General features: G+C 54.0%; 1 protein-coding gene across 6 annotated transcripts in view; it reads right to left on the reverse strand.

The window, feature by feature from the left end:
* Positions 1 to 23,119, reverse strand: part of adam23a (ADAM metallopeptidase domain 23a) — a 305,906-nt gene that overhangs the window by 236,186 nt on the left and 46,601 nt on the right. For all 6 annotated transcript variants that reach the window (XM_043693275.2, XM_043693274.2, XM_043693276.2 and 3 more), the window contains exon 4: positions 13,446 to 13,509. In XM_043693275.2, coding sequence (XP_043549210.2) covers positions 13,446 to 13,509 — 64 coding nt within the window. The remainder of the gene's footprint in view (positions 1 to 13,445; positions 13,510 to 23,119) is intronic.

Raw genomic sequence — 23,119 nt, forward strand, 5'->3', positions numbered from 1 at the left:
AGAGTACTGGCAGGGTGTACTGGCAGGGTGTACTGGCAGGAAGTACTGGCAGGGTGTACTGGCAGGGTGTACTTGCAGGGAGTACTGGCAGGAAGTACTGGCAGGAAGTACTGGCAGGGAGTACTGGCAGGGAGTACTGGCAGGGTGTACTGGCAGGAAGTACTGGCAGGGAGTACTGGCAGGGAGTACTGGCAGAGAGTACTGGCAGGGAGTACTGGCAGGAAGTACTGGCAGGGAGTACTGGCAGGGAGTACTGGCTGGGTGTACTGGCAGGGAGTACTGGCTGGGTGTACTGGCAGGGAGTACTGGCTGGGTGTACTGGCAGGGAGTACTGGCAGGGAGTACTGGCAGAGAGTACTGGCAGGGAGTACTGGCTGGGTGTACTGGCAGGGTGTACTGGCAGGGTGTACTGGCAGAGAGTACTGGCAGAGGGTACTGGCTGGGTGTACTGGCAGGGTGTACTGGCTGGGTGTACTGGCTGGGTGTACTGGCAGGGTGTACTGGCAGAGAGCACTGGCAGGGAGTACTGGCAGGGAGTACTCGCAGAGAGTACTGGCAGAGAGTACTGGCAGAGAGTACTGGCAGGGAGTACTGGCTGGGTGTACTGGCAGGGTGTACTGGCAGGGTGTACTGGCAGGAAGTACTGGCAGGGTGTACTGGCAGGGTGTACTTGCAGGGAGTACTGGCAGGAAGTACTGGCAGGAAGTACTGGCAGGGAGTACTGGCAGGGAGTACTGGCAGGTTGTACTGGCAGGAAGTACTGGCAGGGAGTACTGGCAGGGAGTACTGGCAGGGAGTACTGGCAGAGAGTACTGGCAGGGAGTACTGGCAGGAAGTACTGGCAGGGAGTACTGGCAGGGAGTACTGGCTGGGTGTACTGGCAGGGAGTACTGGCTGGGTGTACTGGCAGGGTGTACTGGCAGGGAGTACTGGCTGGGTGTACTGGCAGGGAGTACTGGCAGGGAGTACTGGCAGAGAGTACTGGCAGGGAGTACTGGCTGGGTGTACTGGCAGGGTGTACTGGCAGGGAGTACTGGCAGAGGGTACTGGCTGGGTGTACTGGCAGGGTGTACTGGCTGGGTGTACTGGCTGGGTGTACTGGCAGGGTGTACTGGCAGAGAGCAATGGCAGGGAGTACTGGCAGGGAGTACTGACAGAGAGTACTGGCAGGGAGTACTGGCAGAGAGTACTGGCAGGGTGTACTGGCAGGGTGTACTGGCAGGGTGTACTGGCAGAGAGTACTGGCAGAGAGTACTGGCAGGGAGTACTGGCTGGGTGTACTGGCAGGGTGTACTGGCAGGGAGTACTGGCAGGGTGTACTGGCAGGGTGTATTGGCAGGAAGTACTGGCAGGGAGTACTGGCAGAGAGTACTGGCAGGGAGTACTGGCTGGGTGTACTGGCAGGGTGTACTGGCAGGGTGTACTGGCAGGGTGCACTGGCAGGGAGTACTGGCAGGGTGTACTGGCAGGGTGTACTGGCAGGGTGTACTGGCAGAGAGTACTGGCTGGGTGTACTGGCTGGGTGTACTGGCAGGTTGTACTGGCTGGGTGTACTGGCAGGGTGTACTGGCAGAGAGTACTGGCAGAGAGTACTGGCAGGGAGTACTGGCAGGGAGTACTGGCAGAGAGTACTGGCAGGGTGTACTGGCTGGGTGTACTGGCAGGGTGTACTGGCAGAGAGTACTGGCTGGGTGTACTGGCAGGGTGCACTGGCAGGGTGCACTGGCAGAGAGTACTGGCAGGGTGTACTGGCAGGGTGTAACTGCCGGAAGTACTGGCAGAGAGTACTGGCATGGTGTACTGGCTGGGTGTACTGGCAGGTTGTACTGGCTGGGTGTACTGGCAGGGTGTACTGGCAGAGAGTACTGGCAGAGAGTACTGGCAGGGAGTACTGGCAGGGAGTACTGGCAGAGAGTACTGGCAAGGTGTACTGGCAGGGTGTACTGGCAGAGAGTACTGGCAGGGAGTACTGGCTGGGTGTACTGGCAGGGTGTCCTGGCAGGGAATACTGGCAGAGAGTACTGGCAGGGAGTACTGGCAGGGTGTACTGGCAGGGTGTACTGGCAGGAAGTACTGGCAGGGAATACTGGCAGTGAGTACTGGCAGGGAGTACTGGCTGGGTGTACTGGCAGGAAGTACTGGCAGAGAGTACTGGCAGGGTGTACTGGCAGGATGTACTGGCAGGGTGTACTGGCAGGGTGTACTGGCAGGAAGTACTGGCAGGGTGTACTGGCAGGGTGTACTGGCAGGGTGTACTGGCAGGAAGTACTGGCAGGGAGTACTGGCAGGGTGTACTGGCAGGGTGTACTGGCAGGAAGTACTGGCAGGGAATACTGGCAGTGAGTACTGGCAGGGAGTACTGGCTGGGTGTACTGGCAGGAAGTACTGGCAGAGAGTACTGGCAGGGTGTACTGGCAGGATGTACTGGCAGGGTGTACTGGCAGGGTGTACTGGCAGGAAGTACTGGCAGGGTGTACTGGCAGGGTGTACTGGCAGGGTGTACTGGCAGGAAGTACTGGCAGGGTGTACTGGCAGGGTGTACTGGCAGGGTGTACTGGCAGGGTGTACTTGCAGGGAGTACTGGCAGGGAGTACTGGCAGGAAGTACTGGCAGGGAGTACTGGCAGGGAGTACTGGCAGGGAGGACTGGCAGGGAGTACTGGCTGGGTGTACTGGCAGGGAGTACTGGCTGGGTGTACTGGCAGGGAGTACTGGCAGGGTGTACTGGCAGAGAGTACTGGCAGGGAGTACTGGCTGGGTGTACTGGCAGGGAGTACTGGCTGGGTGTACTGGCAGGGTGTACTGGCAGGGTGTACTGGCAGAGAGTACTGGCAGAGGGTACTGGCTGGGTGTACTGGCAGGGTGTACTGGCTGGGTGTACTGGCTGGGTGTACTGGCAGGGTGTACTGGCAGAGAGCACTGGCAGGGAGTACTGGCAGGGAGTACTCGCAGAGCGTACTGGCAGGGAGTACTGGCAGAGAGTACTGGCAGGGTGTACTGGCAGGGTGTACTGGCAGGAAGTACTGGCAGGGTGTACTGGCAGGGTGTACTGGCAGGGTGTACTGGCAGGGTGTACTGGCAGGGTGTACTGGCAGAGAGTACTGGCAGAGAGTACTGGCAGGGAGTACTGGCTGGGTGTACTGGCAGGAAGTACTGGCAGAGAGTACTGGCAGGGTGTACTGGCAGGGTGTACTGGCAGGGTGTACTGGCAGGGTGTACTGGCAGGGTGTACTTGCAGGGAGTACTGGCAGGGAGTACTGGCAGGAAGTACTGGCAGGGAGTACTGGCAGAGAGTACTGGCAGGGAGTACTGGCTGGGTGTACTGGCAGGGTGTACTTGGCAGGGTGTACTGGCAGAGAGTACTGGCAGAGAGTACTGGCAGGGAGTACTGGCAGGGTGTACTGGCAGGGTGTACTGGCAGGGTGCACTGGCAGGGTGTACTGGCAGGGAGTACTGGCAGAGAGTACTGGCAGGGTGTACTGGCAGGGTGTAACTGCCGGAAGTACTGGCATGGTGTACTGGCTGGGTATAACTGCCGGAAGTACTGGCAGAGAGTACTGGCATGGTGTACTGGCAGGGAGTACTGGCACAGTGTACTGGCATGGTGTACTGGCAGGGTGTACTGGCAAGGAGTACTGGCAGGGAGTACTGGCAGGGTGTACTGGCAGGGTGTACTGGCAGGGTGTACTGGCAGGGAGTACTGGCAGAGAGTACTGGCAGGGTGTACTGGCAGGGTGTAACTGCCGGACGTACTGGCAGAGAGTACTGGCATGGTGTACTGGCTGGGTGTACTGGCAGGGTGTACTGGCAGGGTGTACTGGCGAGGAGTACTGGCAGAGACTACTGGCTGGGTGCACTGGCAGGGTGCACTGGCAGGAAGTACTGGCAGGGTGTACTGGCAGGGAGTACTGGCAGGGTGTACTGGCACAGTGTACTGGCAGAGTGTACTGGCAGGGAGTACTGGCAGGGTATACTGGCAGGAAGTACTGGCAGAGAGTACTGGCAGGGAGTACTGGCAGGGAGTACTGGCACAGTGTACTGGCAGAGTGTACTGGCAGAGTGTACTGGCAGGAAGTACTGGCAGGGTGTACTGGCAGGGTATAGTGGCAGGAAGTACTGGCAGAGAGTACTGGCAGGGAGTACTGGCAGGGTGTACTGGCACAGTGTACTGGCAGAGTGTACTGGCAGAGTGTACTGGCAGGAAGTACTGGCAGGGTGTACTGGCAGGGAGTACTGGCAGGGTATACTGGCAGGAAGTACTGGCAGAGAGTACTGGCAGGGTGTACTGGCAGAGTGTACTGGCAGAGTGTACTGGCAGGGTGTACTGGCAGGGTGTACTTGCAGGAAGTACTGGCAGAGAGTACTGGCAGGGAGTACTGGCAGGGAGTACTGGCACAGTGTACTGGCAGAGTGTACTGGCAGAGTGTACTGGCAGGAAGTACTGGCAGGGTGTACTGGCAGGGTATAGTGGCAGGAAGTACTGGCAGAGAGTACTGGCAGGGAGTACTGGCAGGGTGTACTGGCACAGTGTACTGGCAGAGTGTACTGGCAGAGTGTACTGGCAGGAAGTACTGGCAGGGTGTACTGGCAGGGTATAGTGGCAGGAAGTACTGGCAGAGAGTACTGGCAGGGAGTACTGGCAGGGTGTACTGGCACAGTGTACTGGCAGAGTGTACTGGCAGAGTGTACTGGCAGGAAGTACTGGCAGGGTGTACTGGCAGGGAGTACTGGCAGGGTATACTGGCAGGAAGTACTGGCAGAGAGTACTGGCAGGGTGTACTGGCAGAGTGTACTGGCAGAGTGTACTGGCAGGGAGTACTGGCAGAGTGTACTGGCACAGTGTACTGGCAGAGTGAACTGGCAGAGTGTACTGGCTGGGTGTACTGGCAGGGTGTACTGGCTGGGTGTACTGGCAGGGAGTACTGGCACGGTGTACTGGCAGGATGTACAGGCAGGGAGTACTGGCAGAGAGTACTGGCAGGGTGTACTGGCAGGGTGTACTGGCAGGGAGTACTGGCAGGGAGTACTGGCAGAGAGTACTGGCAGGGTGTACTGGCAGGGTGTAACTGCCGGAAGTACTGGCAGAGAGTACTGGCACAGTGTACTGGCAGGGTGCACTGGCAGGGTGTACTGGCAGGGAGTACTGGCAGGGTGTACTGGCAGGGTGTACTGGCAGGGTGTACTGGCAGGGTGTACTGGCGAGGAGTACTGGCAGAGACTACTGGCTGGGTGCACTGGCAGGGTGCACTGGCAGGAAGTACTGGCAGGGTGTACTGGCAGGGAGTACTGGCAGGGTGTACTGGCACAGTGTACTGGCAGAGTGTACTGGCAGGGAGTACTGGCAGGGTATACTGGCAGGAAGTACTGGCAGAGAGTACTGGCAGGGAGTACTGGCAGGGTGTACTGGCACAGTGTACTGGCAGAGTGTACTGGCAGAGTGTACTGGCAGGAAGTACTGGCAGGGTGTACTGGCAGGGTATACTGGCAGGAAGTACTGGCAGAGAGTACTGGCAGGGAGTACTGGCAGGGTGTACTGGCACAGTGTACTGGCACAGTGTACTGGCAGAGTGTACTGGCAGAGTGTACTGGCAGGAAGTACTGGCAGGGTGTACTGGCAGGGAGTACTGGCAGGGTATACTGGCAGGAAGTACTGGCAGAGAGTACTGGCAGAGTGTACTGGCAGAGTGTACTGGCAGGGAGTACTGGCAGAGTGTACTGGCACAGTGTACTGGCAGAGTGTACTGGCAGAGTGTACTGGCTGGGTGTACTGGCAGGGTGTACTGGCTGGGTGTACTGGCTGGGTGTACTGGCAGGATGTACAGGCAGGGAGTACTGGCAGAGAGTACTGGCAGGGTGTACTGGCAGGGTGTACTGGCAGGGAGTACTGGCAGGGAGTTCTGGCAGGGAGTACTGGCAGTTTGGACTGGCAGAGTGTACTGGCAGGAAGTACTGGCAGGGTGTACTGGCAGGGAGTACTGGCAGGGAGTACTGGCAGGAAGTACTGGCAGGGAGTACTGGCAGAGAGTACTGGCAGGGTGTACTGGCAGGGTGTACTGGCAGGGTGTACTGGCAGGGAGTACTAGCAGGGAGTACTGGCAGGGAGTACTGGCAGGGAGTACTGGCAATGTGTACTGGCAGGGTGTACTGGCAGGAAGTACTGGCAGAGAGTACTGGCAGAGTGTACTGGCAGAGTGTACTGGCAGGGAGTACTGGCAGAGTGTACTGGCACAGTGTACTGGCAGAGTGTACTGGCTGGGTGTACTGGCTGGGTGTACTGGCAGGGTGTACTGGCTGGGTGTACTGGCTGGGTGTACTGGCAGGGAGTACTGGCACGGTGTACTGGCAGGATGTACAGGCAGGGAGTACTGGCAGAGAGTACTGGCAGGGTGTACTGGCAGGGTGTACTGGCAGGGAGTACTGGCAGGGAGTACTGGCAGGGAGTACTGGCAGGGTGTACTGGCAGGGTGTACTGGCAGGAAGTACTGGCAGGAAGTACTGGCTGGGTGTACTGGCAGAGTGTACTGGCAGAGAGTACTGGCAGGGTGTACTGGCAGAGTGTACTGGCAGGGTGTACTGGCAGGTTGGACTGGCAGGGAGTACTGGCAGGGAGTACTGGCAGGGTGTACTGGCATGGTGTACTGGCATGGTGTACTGGCAGGGTGTTCTGGCAGGGAGTACTGGCAGGGTGTACTGGCAGAGTGTACTGGCAGGGTGTACTGGCAGGGAGTACTGGCAGGGTGTACTGGCAGGGAGTACTGGCAGGGTGTACTGGCAGGGAGTACTGGCACAGTGTACTGGCAGAGTGTACTGGCAGGGTGTACTGGCAGAGTGTACTGGCAGGGTGTACTGGCAGGGAATACTGGCAGGGTGTACTGCAGAGTGTACAGGCAGAGAGTACTGGCAGGGAGTACTGGCACAGTGTATTGGCAGAGTGTACTGGCAGGGTGTACTGGCAGGGAATACTGGCAGGGTGTACTGGCAGAGTGTACTGGCAGGGAGTACTGGCAGGGTGTACTGGCAGGGTGTACTGGCAGGGAGTACTGGCAGGGAGGACTGGCATGGTGTACTGGCAGGGAGTACTGGCAGTGTGGACTGGCAGGGAGTACTGGCAGGGTGGACTGGCAGAGTCTACTGGCATGGTGTACTGGCAGGGTGTACTGGCAGGGTGTACTGGCAGGGCGTACTAGCAGGGTGTACTGGCAGGGTGTACTGGCAGGTTGTACAGGGAGTACTGGCATGGTGTACTGGCAGGGTGTACTGGCAGGGAGTACTGGCACAGTGTACTGGCAGGGTGTACTGGCAGGGTGTACTGGCAGGGAGTACTGGCACAGTGTACTGGCATGGTGTACTGGCAGGGTGTACTGGCAAGGAGTACTGGCAGGGAGTACTGGCACAGTGTACTGGCAGGGTGTACTGGCGAGGAGTACTAGCAGGGAGTACTGGCAGGGTGTACTGGCAGAGTGTACTGGCAGGGAGTACTGGCAGGGAGTACTGGCAGAGTGTACTGGCAGGGTGTACTGGCGAGGAGTACTGGCAGGGAGTACTGGCAGGGTGTACTGGCAGGGTGTACTGGCAGAGTGTACTGGCAGGGAGTACTGGCAGGGAGTACTGGCAGGGAATACTGGCAGGGTGTAGTGGCAGGAAATACTGGCAGGGTGTACTGGCAGAGTGTACAGGCAGAGAGTACAGGCAGAGAGTACTGGCAGGGAGTACTGGCAGGGAGTACTGGAGGGTGTACTGGCAGGGTGTACTGGCAGGGAGTACTGGCAGAGTGTACTGGCAGGGTGTACTGGCGAGGAGTACTGGCAGGTTGGACTGGCAGGGAGTAGTGGCAGGGTGTACTGGCAGGGTGTACTGGCAGGGTGTACTGGCAGGGAGTACTGGCAGGAAGTACTGGCAGGGAGTACTGGCAGGGAGTACTGGCAGAGAGTACTGGCAGGTTGGACTGGCAGGGAGTACTGGCAGGGAGTACTGGCAGGGAGTACTGGCAGAGTGTACTGGCAGAGTGTACTGGCAGGGAGTACTGGCAGGGTGGACTGGCAGAGTTTACTGGCAGGTTGGACTGGCAGGGTGGACTGGCAGGGCGTACTGGCAGGGAGTACTGGCAGGGTGTACTGGCAGAGTGTACTGGCAGGGTGTACTGGCAGGGAGTACTGGCAGGGAGTACTGGCAGGTTGTACTGGCGGGGAGTACTGGCAGGGAGTACTGGCAGGGTGGACTGGCAGAGTCTACTGGCAGGGTGTACTGGCAGGGTGTACTGGCAAGGAGTACTGGCAGGGTGGACTGGCAGAGTCTACTGGCAGGGTGTACTGGCAGGGTGTACTGGCAAGGAGTACTGGCAGAGTGTACTGGCAGGGAGTATTGGCATGGTGTACTGGCAGGGTGTACTGGCAGGGAGTACTAGCAGGGAGTACTGGCAGGGAGTACTGGCAGGGAGTACTGGCAATGTGTACTGGCAGAGTGTACTGGCAGAGAGTACTGGCAGGGAGTACTGGCTGGGTGTACTGGCAGAGTGTACTGGCAGGGAGTACTGGCAATGTGTACTGGCAGAGTGTACTGGCAGAGAGTACTGGCAGGGAGTACTGGCAGGGTGTACTGGCAGGGTATACTGGCAGAGAGTACTGGCAGGGAGTACTGGCACAGTGTACTGGCAGGGTGTATTGGCAGAGTGTACTGGCAGAGAGTACTGGCAGGGAGTACTGGCAGAGTGTACTGGCAGTGAGTACTGGCAGGGTGTACTGGCAGGGTGTACTGGCAGGGAGTACTGACAGGGAGTACTGGCACAGTGTACTGGCAGGGAGTACTGGCAGGGTGTACTGGCAGGGTGTACTGGCAGGGAGTACTGGCAGGGAGTACTGTCAGGTTGGACAGGCAGGGTGGACTGGCAGAGTGTACTGGCAGGGTGTACTGGCAGGGAGTACTGGCAGAGTTTACTGGCATGGTGTACTGGCAGGGCGTACTGGCAGGGAGTACTGGCAGTTTGGACTGGCAGGGAGTACTGGCAGAGTGTACTGGCAGGGAGTACTGGCAGGGAGTACTGTCAGGTTGGACTGGCAGGGTGGACTGGCAGAGTGTACTGGCAGGGTGTACTGGCAGGGAGTACTGGCAGAGTCTACTGGCATGGTGTACTGGCAGGGCGTACTGGCAGGGAGTACTGGCAGGGTGTACTGGCAGGGTGTACTGGCAGAGTGTACTGGCAGAGTGTACTGGCAGAGAGTACTAGCAGGGTGGACAGGCAGAGTCTACTGGCATGGTGTACTGGCAGGTTGGACTGGCAGGGAGTACTGGCAGGGAGTACTGGCAGGGTGTACTGGCAGGGTGTACTGGCAGGGCGTACTAGCAGGGTGTACTGGCGAGGAGTACTGGCAGGGAGTACTGGCAGTGAGTACTGGCAGGGAGTACTGGCAGAGTGTACTGGCAGGGAGTACTGGCAGAGTGTACTGGCGAGGAGTACTGGCTGGGTGTACTGGCAGGGAGTACTGGCAGGAAGTACAGGCAGGGAGTACTGGCAGTGAGTACTGGCAGGGAGTACTGGCAGGGAGTACTGGCAGGGTGTTCTGCAGGGAGTACTGGCATGGTGTACTGGCAGGGTGTACTGGCGAGGAGTACTGGCAACGAGTACTGGCAGGGAGTACTGGCAGGGTGTACTGGCAGGGTGTACTGGCAGGGAGTACTGGCAGGGAGTACTGGCATGAAGTACAGGCAGGGAGTACTGGCAGTGAGTACTGGCAGGGAGTACTGGCAGGGAGTACTGGCAGGGTGTTCTGCAGGGAGTACTGGCATGGTGTACTGGCAGGGTGTACTGGCGAGGAGTACTGGCAAGGAGTACTGGCAGGGAGTACTGGCAGGGTGTACTGGCAGAGTGTACTGGCAGGGTGTACTGGCAGGGAGTACTGGCAGGGTGTACTGGCAGGGAGTACTGGCAGGGAGTACTGGCAGGGAATACTGGCATGGTGTACTGGCAGGGAGTACTGGCATGGTGTACTGGCAGGGTGTACTGGCGAGGAGTACTGGCAGGGAGTACTGGCAGAGTGTACTGGCAGAGTGTACTGGCAGGGAGTACTGGCAGGGAATACTGGCAGGGAGTACTGGCACAGTGTATTGGCAGAATGTACTGGCAGGGTGTACTGGCAGGGAATACTGGCAGAGTGTACTGGCAGAGTGTACTGGCAGGGAGTACTGGCAGGGTGTACTGGCAGGGTGTACTGGCAGGGTGTACTGGCAGGGAGTACTGGCAGGGAGTACTGGCATGGTGGACTGGCAGGGAGTACTGGCAGGGAGTACTGGCAGGATGTACTGGCAGGGAGTACTGGCAGGCAGTACTGGCAGGTTGGACTGGCAGGGTGGACTGGCAGAGTGTACTGGCAGGGAGTACTGGCAGAGAGTACTGGCAGGTTGGACTGGCAGGGTGTACTGGCAGGGTGTACTGGCAGGTTGGACTGGCAGGGTGGACTGGCAGAGTGTACTGGCAGGGTGTATTGGCAGGTTGGACTGGCAGGGTGGACTGGCAGAGTGTACTGGCAGGGTGTACTGGCAGGTTGGACTGGCAGGTTGGACTGGCAGGGTGGACTGGCAGAGTGTACTGGCAGGGTGTACTGGCAGGTTGGACTGGCAGGGTGGACTGGCAGAGTGTACTGGCAGGGTGTATTGGCAGGTTGGACTGGCAGGGTGGACTGGCAGGGCGTACTGGCAGGGAGTACTGGCAGGGCGTACTGGCAGGAAGTACTGGCAGGGTGTACTGGCAGAGGGTACTGGCAGGGTGTACTGGCAGGTTGGACTGGCAGGGTGTACTGGCAGGGTGTACTGGCAGGGAGTAATGGCAGGGAGTACTGGCAGGGTGTACTGGCAGAGGGTACTGGCAGGGTGTACTGGCAGGTTGGACTGGCAGGGTGTACTGGCAGGGTGTACTGGCAGGGTGTACTGGCAGGGAGTACTGGCAGGGAGTACTGGCAGAGTGTACTGGCAGGGTGTACTGGCAGGGAGTACTGGCAGGGTGTACTGGCAGGGAGTACTGGCTGGGAGTACTGGCAGAGTGTACTGGCAGGGTGTACTGGCATGGAGTACTGGCAAGGAGTACTGGCAGGGTGGACTGGCAGAGTGTACTGGCAGGGTGTACTGGCAGGGAATACTGGCAGAGTGTACTGGCATGGAGTACTGGCAGAGTGTACTGGCAGGGTGGACTGGCAGGGAATACTGGCAGAGTGTACTGGCAGAGTGTACTGGCAGAGTGTACTGGCAGGGAGTACTAGCAGGGAGTACTGGCAGGGTGTACTGGCAGGTTGTACAGGCAGGGAGTACTGGCAGGGAGTACTGGCAGGGAGTACTGGCACAGTGTAATGGCAGGGTGTACTGGCAGGGTGTACTGGCAGGGTGTTCTGCAGGGAGTACTGGCAGGGTGTACTGGCAGGGTGTACTGGCGAGGAGTACTGGCAGGGAGTACTGGCAGGGTGTACTGGCAGAGTGTACTGGCAGGGTGTACTGTCAGGGAGTACTGGCAGGGTGTACTGGCAGAGTGTACAGGCAGAGAGTACTGGCAGGGTGTACTGGCAGGGAGTACTGCTAGGGTGTACTGGCAGGGAGTACTTGCAGGGAGTACTGGCACAGTGTATTGGCAGAGTGTACTGGCAGCGAATACTGGCAGGGAATACTGGCAGGGTGTACTGTCAGGGAGTACTGGCAGGGTGTACTGGCAGGGAATACTGGCAGGGAATACTGGCAGGGTGGACTGGCAGGGTGTACTGGCAGGGTGTACTGGCAGGGTGTCCTGGCAGGTTGGACTGGCAGGGTGGACTGGCAGGGTGGACTGGCAGAGTGTACTGGCAGGGTGTACTGGCAGGGCGTACGGGCAGGGAGTACTGGCAGGGTGGACTGGCAGAGTGTACTGGCAGGGTGTACTGGCAGAGTGTACTGGCAGGGAGTACTGGCAGGTTGTACTGGCATGGAGTACTGGCAAGGAGTACTGGCAGAGTGTACTGGCAGGGTGTACTGGCAGGGTGTACTGGCAGGGAGTACTGGCAGGGAGTACTGGCAGGGAGTACTGGCAGGGAGTACTGGCAGAGTGTACTGGCAGGGTGTACTGGCAGGGTGTACTGGCAGGGAGTACTGGCAGGGTGTACTGGCATGGAGTACTGGCAAGGAGTACTGGCAGTGTGGACTGGCAGAGTGTACTGGCAGGGGGTCCTGGCAGAGTGTACTGGCAGGGTATACTGGCTGGGTGTACTGGCAGGGTGTACTGGCAGGGAGTAATGGCAGAGTGTACTGGCAGGGTGGACTGGCAGGGTGTACTGGCAGGGAGTACTGGCAGGGAGTACTTACAGGGTGTACTGGCAGAGAGTACTGGCAGGGAGTACTGGCAGGGAGTACTGGCAGGGTGGACTGGCAGTGTGGACTAGGAGGGTGGACTGGCAGGGAGTACTGGCAGGGTGTACTGGCAGAGTGTACTGGCAGCGAGTACTGGCAGGGTGTACTGGCAGGGTGGACTGGCAGGGAGTACTGGCAGAGTGTACTGGCAGGGAGTACTGGCAGGTTGTACTGGCATGGAGTACTGGCAAGGAGTACTGGCAGAGTGTACTGGCAGGGTGTACTGGCAGGGTGTACTGGCAGGGAGTACTGGCAGGGAGTACTGGCAGGGAGTACTGGCAGGGAGTACTGGCAGAGTGTACTGGCAGGGTGTACTGGCAGGGTGTACTGGCAGGGAGTACTGGCAGGGTGTACTGGCATGGAGTACTGGCAAGGAGTACTGGCAGTGTGGACTGGCAGAGTGTACTGGCAGGGGGTCCTGGCAGAGTGTACTGGCAGGGTATACTGGCTGGGTGTACTGGCAGGGTGTACTGGCAGGGAGTAATGGCAGAGTGTACTGGCAGGGTGGACTGGCAGGGTGTACTGGCAGGGAGTACTGGCAGGGAGTACTTACAGGGTGTACTGGCAGAGAGTACTGGCAGGGAGTACTGGCAGGGAGTACTGGCAGGGTGGACTGGCAGTGTGGACTAGGAGGGTGGACTGGCAGGGAGTACTGGCAGGGTGTACTGGCAGAGTGTACTGGCAGCGAGTACTGGCAGGGTGTACTGGCAGGGTGGACTGGCAGGGAGTACTGGCACAGTGTACTGGCAGGGAGTAATGGCAGAGTGTACTGGCAGGGTGTACTGGCAGGGAGTTCTGGAAGGGAGTACTGGCAGGGAGTACTTACAGGGTGTACTGGCAGAGAGTACTGGCAGGGAGTACTGGCAGGGAGTACTGGCAGGGAGTACTGGCAGGGTGAACTGGCAGGGAGTACTGGCAGAGTGTACTGGCAGGGAGTACTGGCAGAGTGTACTGGCAGGGTGTACTGGCAGAGTGTACCTCACTCCCTGTAAGCTGGTTTAAGTCCTATACCACAGCTCATTCTGGTCCTTCTCTCTGCCAGCCCTTTGCTGCCTTAATACATGTTCAAATAAAATCAGGCCTTACCTTGGAAAAGAACGTCTTTTGTTTCTCATAGTGGATTTCTTTGTACTTGGAGGACAGCAGGTGACTGCGGGGTAAGGAAAGGAAATACAAGCTGGTTAGCACACTCATCAGAGAATAGCTCACCTCCCTCCACAGGGCAGATGAAACCCTGAGGTCCTAGCTTCCCCACCCCACCACTATCACCACGCAGCCAGACCTGACTCCAACCTGCAAGGTCATCTGGAAAGATTACAAGTGCAACAGGAACCGTTATTTGTGAATTGTCACTGGGATAAGTAACATTCATATCACATCTTCAAAAACCTCAGGACATCCCCACAGCATTTTACAGCCAACTAAGTACTTTCTTGATATACTGCAACTTGAAAGGGCTCAGAAAAGATTTATAAGGATGTTATACAGGTGACAATTACCTGATGAAGGAGCAGCGTTCTGAAAGCTAGTGCTTCCAAATTAACCTGTTGGAATATAGCCTGGTGTTGTGTGATTTTTAAGTTTATAAGCATGTTGCCTGGGTTGGAGGGTTTGAGCCAGAGGGAGAGGATAGAGACATAGAGAGGTACAGCAAGGAAACAGACCCTTCGATCCAACTTCGGTTCATACCGACCATAATCCCAAACTAAACTAGTCCCACCTGCCTGCTCCCTCCAAATATTTCTTATCCATGTGCCTATCCAAATGTCTGTCCGATGTTGTAACTGTACCTGCATCCATCACTTCCTCTGGCGGTACATTCCATTCCCTAACCACTCTCTGTGTGAAGAAGTTACCCATGGTGTCCTTTTTCAATGTTCTCCCCTTGCCTTAAAAATGTGCCCCGGTTTTGAACTCCCCCACCCAAGGCAAAAGAACTTTGTCATCCACCTCATCTAAGCCCCTCATGATTTTATGAACTTCAATAAGGTCACCTCTCCACCTCCTGCGCTCCAGCGAAAGAAGTCCCAGCCTTTCCAGCCTCTCCTTATAACTCAAGCCCCCAGTTCCCGGTGACATCCTGATAAATCTTTTCTGAAACGTCTCCAGTTTAATGATGCCCTTCCTGTAACAGGACAACCAGAACTGCACACAGTACGCCAGATGAGGCTCCTCCTGGCTTTGTGATCGCTCCCGACAATGAGATGCAAATACGCAGCAGGATGGGGAAAACAATCTCCTTTTCTCCGCTCTCGAAGAGACTTCAAACAAGCCACAAGCTGAGAACCAAACAGAATTAGCAGAGTCTCCCATCACCCAAGGGTGTCTGAGGGTCATATTAGACCGAAGCAACAGCTAAAAATGATCCTGTGTTTAAATCTGCCGATCAGCCTGTCAGTTTGTTCAACGAGCAACCACTGAGTTCGGCATCTCCAGAAACGGCAGATGCAAAGTGAGTTTCCTGGTCTCTCAATTATTGGTGGGAAGAAGCTTTCCCTCTGCACAGTCTGCTGGCACATTACCTGCCAGTTCAGAAGGACTGACGTTAAGTGCCGCCATGGTTACCTGCGTTGTACTGGTTTCCGCTTGGGCATTGTCGTGTCAAACTGTGGGAACTCAAGGACCACCAGAAAGCATCATGCATGCCTCAATGCTAACGAAACCCTGCCCATTCTTTTATTTCACGGGCTTTCCTTCTTAATCTTGCAAACATCTGTACCCAGGATTGAAAGCTTCCTCTTAGCCTGTGCTCCTTACTGGAAAACCATTGGGGTGGCACAGTGGCTCAGTGGTTAGCACTGCTGCGTTACAGCGCCAGGGACGTGGGTTTGATTCCAGCCTCAGGCGACTGTCTGTGTGGAGATTGCACATTCTCCCCGTGTCTGCGTGGGTTTCCTCCGGGTGCTCCGGTTTCCTCCCACAGTCCAAAGATATACAAGTCAGGTGAATTGGCCATGCTAAATTACCTCATAGTGTTGGGTGCACGGGCCAGTGTGGACTTGTTGGGCCACACTGTAGGGAATCTAAGCTAAAGCCTAGAGTTATAGTTCACAGTTCCATATCACTCCATTTATCATTCTGACCCAAATTGGCCATCATTCATGGACATGTGCCTCCGTGGCACTTGTGCCTCTGAAGCAGTGGGTGGTTGGTTCAAGTCCCACCCCGACAGTAATCTATAGTCGAGGTGATGTTCCAGTGCTGGACTGCGGGAGTACCACACTGCTGAGACTCTATCGGCCGAGGTGGAAAACCAAGACCCTGTCAGCACCCTTCAGTAGATGTTGAGGACCTCCCTAAGCACTGTATGGAGGGAGAGCAGCGGAAGATACCCCCGACGTCCTGCAATATTTATCTCTCTCAACAAAGCACCACTCATGAAGCAGATTCTCTGCTCACCATCATATTGCCGTCTCGCGGGAGCCTCTGCGTGCAAAGCGGCCGCTGTGTTCATCACAACGGTGACCCTGCCACTGGCTCCAAATCGCTTCCAAATATCACAGAGGGTGCGCCAGAAACGCAAGCTGTGCCCATATTGCTGCCCCTTTCCATCAGATGGTAACCAACACTCATTGAGCTTGTTTCTCAGGATCCAGAACCAGGGGCTTTTCTCTGGCACTATCTCACACCTCTGTGGGAAGTGGGGGGGGGGAGGGGGGTTGGAGCATGTGCACAGTTCGGCAAACACCCAAAGGGGTTTGGTGTATCCTGTGTGCCGGCCCACAAAATTCTCCCAGCCCTTTACAAGGAACACCTTCACCCTGGTTATGACACTGAGCGACTGAGGGAAAATATTACCATCGGTGATTTGAAAGCAGTCTCAATCAGAGGACGAGCATGAGAATATGTCTTGTCTACTATAACTGGCCTACTATGTCTCAAAGGTGCTATTTGAAATCACAGCGAAAGGGACACTGCACAGAGCAGACAGTGCTCCCCCGCTGTTCGTTGCAGTCACACACCATTGCTTGTGCCCAGCAGTGTGTGAATGTATCTAGTACGCCTCTTGAGCTGCACCCGCAGCAATTGTGGCTGGTGTTGCTGGTGATGCCAGCTGCTATTCAGCTGGCACTCTCGCCGCAGAACCAGGAACTTCACAGAACATGAGCACATCCCCCGGGGCAGTGCTGCATCATCACAGATGGCAGTTTCCAGTCAGTTTGTCAACTCCAACTTTGTGCTCTCGGGTGTAAAAGATCTCAGCGCACCGTTCCACCATCGCAACTACCCGTAACCCTGCAAACAGCAGCACCACTGGTCAAACTGGTGCTGGTGGGATCTTGCTGTGCAGCAGAGCTGCGTTGTGACAGAACGAGAACGGGAACATCCCCGGCTCTGAAGCATTTACGATGTCTTGAGGTCATCATTAGGCACCTTCACAACATGGGAACGCCAAGCTTCATGCTGTAGTCAAATCTGATGGGACTTTCTGACTCAGATGTGAGAATACTACCTGCTAAACCCAGGCTAGCCCTCCACAGAGACCCAACTGTGACGGCTTGGCATGACTCCCACGCCATTTTCCCACTCGAAAACGGATCTGGGTACCATCGCTGACAGCAGGTGACTCTAACAGTGACACTAACAGGCTGTGTACCGTCAAGACCCACTGGCTCCCCTCAGTGCTGCCAGATTTCACAGTCAGTCACCATTACTGATCTAAAAATAATCAGGACATGAGCAAAGGGACTTGAGCTCACAGCACAGCAAGAAGGTATTTCTGGACTGTTTTGTTTATAATTATTTATATATATATTTTTTTTTAAAACTCTGAGATGAAGAACTAAAACAGGAACTGGTGGAATTTAAATCTCCTGAGGAGCAGGATTTGAGCCAAGGCACCTGTTCAAGCTGGCCGCAATTCCAAAAGTGAAGCAACCCGCTAAAATTGAGGCATGAGTTTATATAAATATTTCATGGTTCTGTCAAAAGCTTCACACCAAATTATTTTCAATTGCCGTGCTGCTACTGTGCAGGCAAGTGCAACAGCCACGTTGAGACCAGCAAGACCACACAGGCAGCTCGTCGGCCTACTCCCATTTCATTTGTTACAACCCAGAAGCACTCTTACGAACAACTACTGACAACAGTTTCATTTTTTTCCCAGCACCAAATCATCCGTGGTTTTTTTTTCATCTGTTAACCGCTACCAGTAAACCACCAAAGGTTTTCCCAACGGTTAACTTGCATGCAAAGCCCCCATGGGGCAATGCAAACGATTGAAGGGGAAGGGGAGCTAAATCAAAATGGAGTTGGAAAGGGCTGAGCCTAGTTCCACGCCGCCTTTCCTAATTTCAGACATGCGCCTGCAAAATATTTTACCATTGTGTTTTGTGTCCCCCGATAACTTAATTTCATGTTTCCTTTGTCCCTCCCTAATTGTTTTTTTCTCTTCCTTTCTCCAAACCCCATTTGTGTTATCCCTTGTCGGGTGCTGTCCATTGTTTTAATATTTGTTCCTTTCTTTACCATCAACGTTTCCTTTTCCATCTTTATTCATACACGGTACATCACTGGTGTTGTAATTGTTCTTGTCTTTTTCGTAGAATATATTTTTCTTGAATTCCATTAAATGTTTCCTACTGTTGCTCTGGCTTGGTGTTTGCCGATACAGTCACCCAGTTTATTTGCCCGATTACTACTGTCAGCTCAAAATCAGTTTTTCTCCAATCTAACATTTTGGTTCTGTGATACTTCTAAATTATTATCTTTTTCTTATTCATTTGTGGGACATGTACATTTCGAGTTGAGCCAGCAATTGTTGCCAGTCCGTAGTTGCTCTTGAGGTGATGGTGGTGAGCTGCCTTCTTGAACCGCTGAGGACCGTGTGCTGTCGGTAGACAATGCCACTGGGGAGGGAATTCCAGGATTTTGACCCAGCAACAATGAAGGGATGGCAAAATATTTCCAAAACAGGATAGCATGAGGCTTGGAGGGGAATTTGCAGGCGGTGGTGTTCCCATGTATCTGCTGCCCCCTCCTTCTAGATGGTAGAGACCATGGGTTTGGAAGGTATTGTCAGAGGAGCATTGGTAAATTCCTGAATGCATCTTATTGATATGCACAGTGGCCGTGATGTGTAGTCAGTGGAGGGGGAGTGAGTGTTTGTGAATGTGGTGCTAATCAAGGGGGCTGCTTTATCCCAGATGGTGTAAGCCTTCATGAGTATTGGTGGAGCTTCACTCATCCAGGCAAGTGGGGAGCACTCCATTTCACTGCTGACTTGATTATATGATATTATGATCAGTATTGCCTGCATGTTCACTTGCTGTCATCTGCTCTGGCTCAGTCTCAGCCATAATAGTGGGTTAAAGAAGGACTTCATGGAGAATCTCCATTCCCTTTTCCCTTTTACTTTCTTGTCCTAGCCAATTAATGTTGGGCAGTTAAAAATCCCCCATCAGTGAGCTTGCTGCTCATTCCCTCATTTGTTTGTATGTACCTTCCCACACTTCAGCTCCACTTTCGGCTGGTGTGTAGATTACCCCTAAAATTCAGATTAATCAATCCTTCTTACTCTCAATGTTACCCATACAAATTCAATTTCTGTCTTCCTGATGACTGTATTACTTATTTCTTCTGTCACTATATTATCTCGAATAAACAGTCACTGCAGAGAACAGAGAGACAGCTCCTGAGCTGATGGAGATCTGATCAATTCTCTCTGTACCTTGTTCCCAGCCACAAGTTGTTAGGTTCCCTAAGAACCAATCACACTCTAATTGGCAAGCAAAACAGTCACTGTCACCAGTAACTGGTCACTAGTTCATAAAGCAGCCAACTTCTTGTTTCGAACCAGACCTCCATCCGAACACAAAACCACTCCATCTACACGCTAATCATCATTTACTCCTTGTTCAAACTATGATATAAATGCTTGCCATGAATGTCAGTTAATCTGCTTTCAAATTAGGTAGCAATGCTTGCTTTCAAAAAACAGTCCTTTCTCATTGGAACACAACTTTGAAAAGCACCAAGATAAAAGGAACACGGTCTTTAATATTACTGCATTTCCTTATGTCTAGAAACATTCATCTCAATTCTGGTGAATCTCCCATTATCAACAGCCTGGGGGTTATCATTGACCAGGAACTCAACTGGACTCACCACATAAACACGGTGGCTTCAAAAGCAGGGTGGAACACTGCTGTGTGTAACTCACCTCCTGACTCCCTAAACCCTGTCCACCATCTACAAGGCACAAGTCCGGAGTGTGATGGAATACTCCCCACTTGCCTGGATGGATGCAGCTCCAACAACACTCAGGAAGCTTAACACTATCCAGGACAAAGCAGCCCGCTTGACTGGCACCACATCCACAAGTATCCACTCCCTCCACCACTGACACTATCAGCACTACGTATAAGATGCACTGCAGACAGTACGTCATTAGATCCTTAGACAGCACCTTCCAAACCCACGACCACTTCCATAGGGAATTACAGGGGCTACAGACATATGGGAACACCGCCACCTGCAAGTTCCCATCCAAGTCACTCACTATCCCGGCTTGGAAATTACTTCACTATCGCTGGGTTTAAATCCTGGAATTCCCTCCCTAAGGGCATTGTGGGTCAACCCACAGCAGGTGGGCTGCAGCAGTTCAAGGAAGCAGCTGACCACCACCTTCTCAAGGGCAACTAGGGACGGGCAAGAAATGCTGGGCCAGCCACATTCCACAAAAAAATAAGTTTTACAAAAACAAAATTTTGCATCCTGTCTGAGGTACAAAAACAGATGTAAAAGAACTTAATTACATAGCCGACATTAAGAGCTTTCCACTCGTTTGGCTCCTTTTATTGAGCAGATGAACTCTGAACATCGCAGGCCCCCTCAGAAAGAAACATAATTGGCTGCACAGAACCAAGGAACGCCTGAGGATTCTGCGTGGACAAATGCCTCAAGTTAATCCGAGGTAATGTCTTTGTGGCTGGGACTCACTTCATTTTTATTCTGAGGACCTGTCACTTCCAAGGCTCCATCGGCAAACAGCAGCTTCAGTAAGAGCCAGGGCTGCCCGCAGGATTAGAGTTTAAATTTAGCAGTGATGCCAGTCACATGACATAGTCCAAGTCTCGCTGTCACTCTCCACGAATAATTCGGACAGCACTTTTGACAACCTCAGAATGTCCCAAAGCAGTTTTACAGGCTGTGATATACATTTGAAATCGAGTGGCTGATGTAATGCAGGGAGCGTAGCAACATCCCACAGGCAGCTGAGTTACCTGCTTCCGTAATGTTTGGGTTTATGTTCGACATGGACTGGTGGCAGCAAAGGGTCTGCTTCCGAGCTGTATGACTCTATGTCATTTAGTTGTCACAAACACTGGGGGAAATATATCCCAACGCTTTACAAAATAGTGTCGTGTTCACCTGACAGAAGCAGACAGAGCCGTAATTTACATCCTACTGCTCAATACAACACAGAGACCTACACACTACATTTTACACTAAGTCTCTGGAGTGGGACTTGGAGACATCACTCCGAGTGCTGTCCCCTGAGTCGCAGCTGGTGTCTTCCCCTGATGCTGCCAAATTGCAATTTGCTCCCAGACTAAATGACTTGACACCCCCACTTTCTTTTTTTGTTTGTTGGGAGATGAGTGTGGGACAGCATGGTGGCTGAGCGGTTAGCACGGTCACCTCAGGGATCCAGGTTCGATTCCACCCTCAGGCGACTGTCTGTGTGGAGTCTGCACATTCTCCCTGTGTCTGCGTGGGTTTCCTCTGGATGCTCCAGTTTCCTCCCACAGTCCAAACTTGCAGATTAGGTGGATTGGCCATGCTAAATTGCCCCACAGGGTCCAGGGATGTGCAGGCTAGGTGGGTGAACCATAGGAAATGCAGGGTTACAGGGACAGGGTAGTGGGGGCGGGGCAATGTGGACCCAATGGGCCGAATGGCCTGCTTCCATATGGTAGGGATTCTATGTGGAGTCACAAGGAGGTGACGTTGGCAGTGAGAGTGGGTGGCTTTTAGAGGACACCATTCCCCTTAACCCTGCCTCTTGTTCATCCCAGATTGGGGCAAACAGAGACCTTACTCCCACACCACGAACCCAACAGGGTGGTCACCCTGGTGACATAGTTAGGTAGGTAGGTGGCAGGACAAGGACCTGAACTGACCACAAACTGACCACTTGAGTGTCTTACTTGGTGACAAATGAAAACACTCCTTTGGAATATCTAGCCTGGCACTTAATTGACAAACTGGCAAGAATGGGGTTGGGGGGCAGACAAGTACCCCTCCAGGGCCAACTTTCCTTATTATTTCTACACCTAGCCACCTCTAGGGAGGGGTACATTGCTCCTTTGCTGTTGGTACAGCTGGCCCCAAGAGTGAGAATCACAGACTGAGACAGCACACAGCATGGGTCACCCTTACAAAAGTGAGCATCAGCAACAGAGCATCCCATGCCTATAAGAGCAAGCACAATTGCCCCATACACAAATTGGATGCTGGCTGAAGGGGACCTACATTGTAAATGAGTACACACAGAAACCATTCAGCCCACTATGTCAATGCCACTGCCACTGCCACTGCCACTGCCACTGCCTCTTTGACCAGAGCCACCCAAAACAGCCCCACCCTCTCTGCTCTTTCCCAACAGCCCTGCAAATTGTCTCCTTCCATACAGATCACATTCCTTTTTAGACGCTTCTGTTCAATCTGATTCCACAAGCAACGCGTTTCAGATCACATCTCTTTCTCCCTCGCGTCCTCTCCTGCTAATCACCTTAAAACTGGATAACAGACTCTTCCACCTCTGAAAACATTTAAATTACTGTAAATCATAGTGATTAGGTTGGCCCCGGCCTATCAGATGAGACCATTTTCCTGGCCCCAATTTCTTTTGCATATGGGCAGTGTTGCCCGCGTTTTCAGCCAGAACAAGAAATACTCAATTTTACATACTACTGATGCACATTTGACGCTATGGTACTTTAGAACTGGGTTAAAGGGATCAACCAGGCAATACAGGCTGTGCTGCGAGGATGTGAGACACGGCCACGGATGCGGATGTCAATGACATTTCAAAATGGCGACCACCCACCCACACCCACAATGCATTTTTATACTCAGGGTGTAAGTCTTGGTTTCTGGAGGGACTTTTCAAGGCTGCAAATACACAGCCATGTATGTTAATTTAGAATCATTCCCACTTGTCTTATTAAATCTCGTCATCACCTTACCCTGTTTGTGCAGAAGAAACCCAGTATCCCTGTCACTATTCCAATCAATCTCCTCTCTACCTTCTCAAAGCCATCGGTTTCCTTCCCGATTGGCAATGCCCTGGGCTGGACACAAACCTCCAGTGACAGATGCCCCTTATAAATGTGGGCCTCAGGGTTAACAGTTACCACAGGTTGCCCCCAGTAAATGTGCATGTTAGGGTTAGTATAGACCGGCCTTAAAGAAATGTGAGCTGCAGGAAGAGGGTATTGTAAGTCTATAAAAGCAAGCACGGTTACTGCCCACTGCCCCTCACGGAAGCGGATGCTGTTCCAAGGCAGCTTCGATGTAAATGAGTCCTGCTTTCTACATGGTTCAGACAGTAAGTTTTAACTAATGCTCCCTGAGGCCCATTAGCAAAGCGAATTGTCTGGCCCGGCTTGGTCTGTGTGCATTCATTAGCCATTGACAAGGAGACCCAACTCTGGTTCGGCTGCACCAGTTCAACCATCAAACCTCAGAGGTTTCCATCAGAACTTCTCCTTTCCAGCTAATGGCTTCAGCCTGATCAATCATTCCTGATGGTA

This window comes from Chiloscyllium plagiosum, unplaced genomic scaffold (genome assembly GCF_037043375.1).
Source record: "Chiloscyllium plagiosum isolate Xiang-an unplaced genomic scaffold, Cpla_swu_hap1 HiC_scaffold_7, whole genome shotgun sequence".
In the NCBI taxonomy this organism is placed as follows: Eukaryota; Metazoa; Chordata; class Chondrichthyes; order Orectolobiformes; family Hemiscylliidae; genus Chiloscyllium; species Chiloscyllium plagiosum.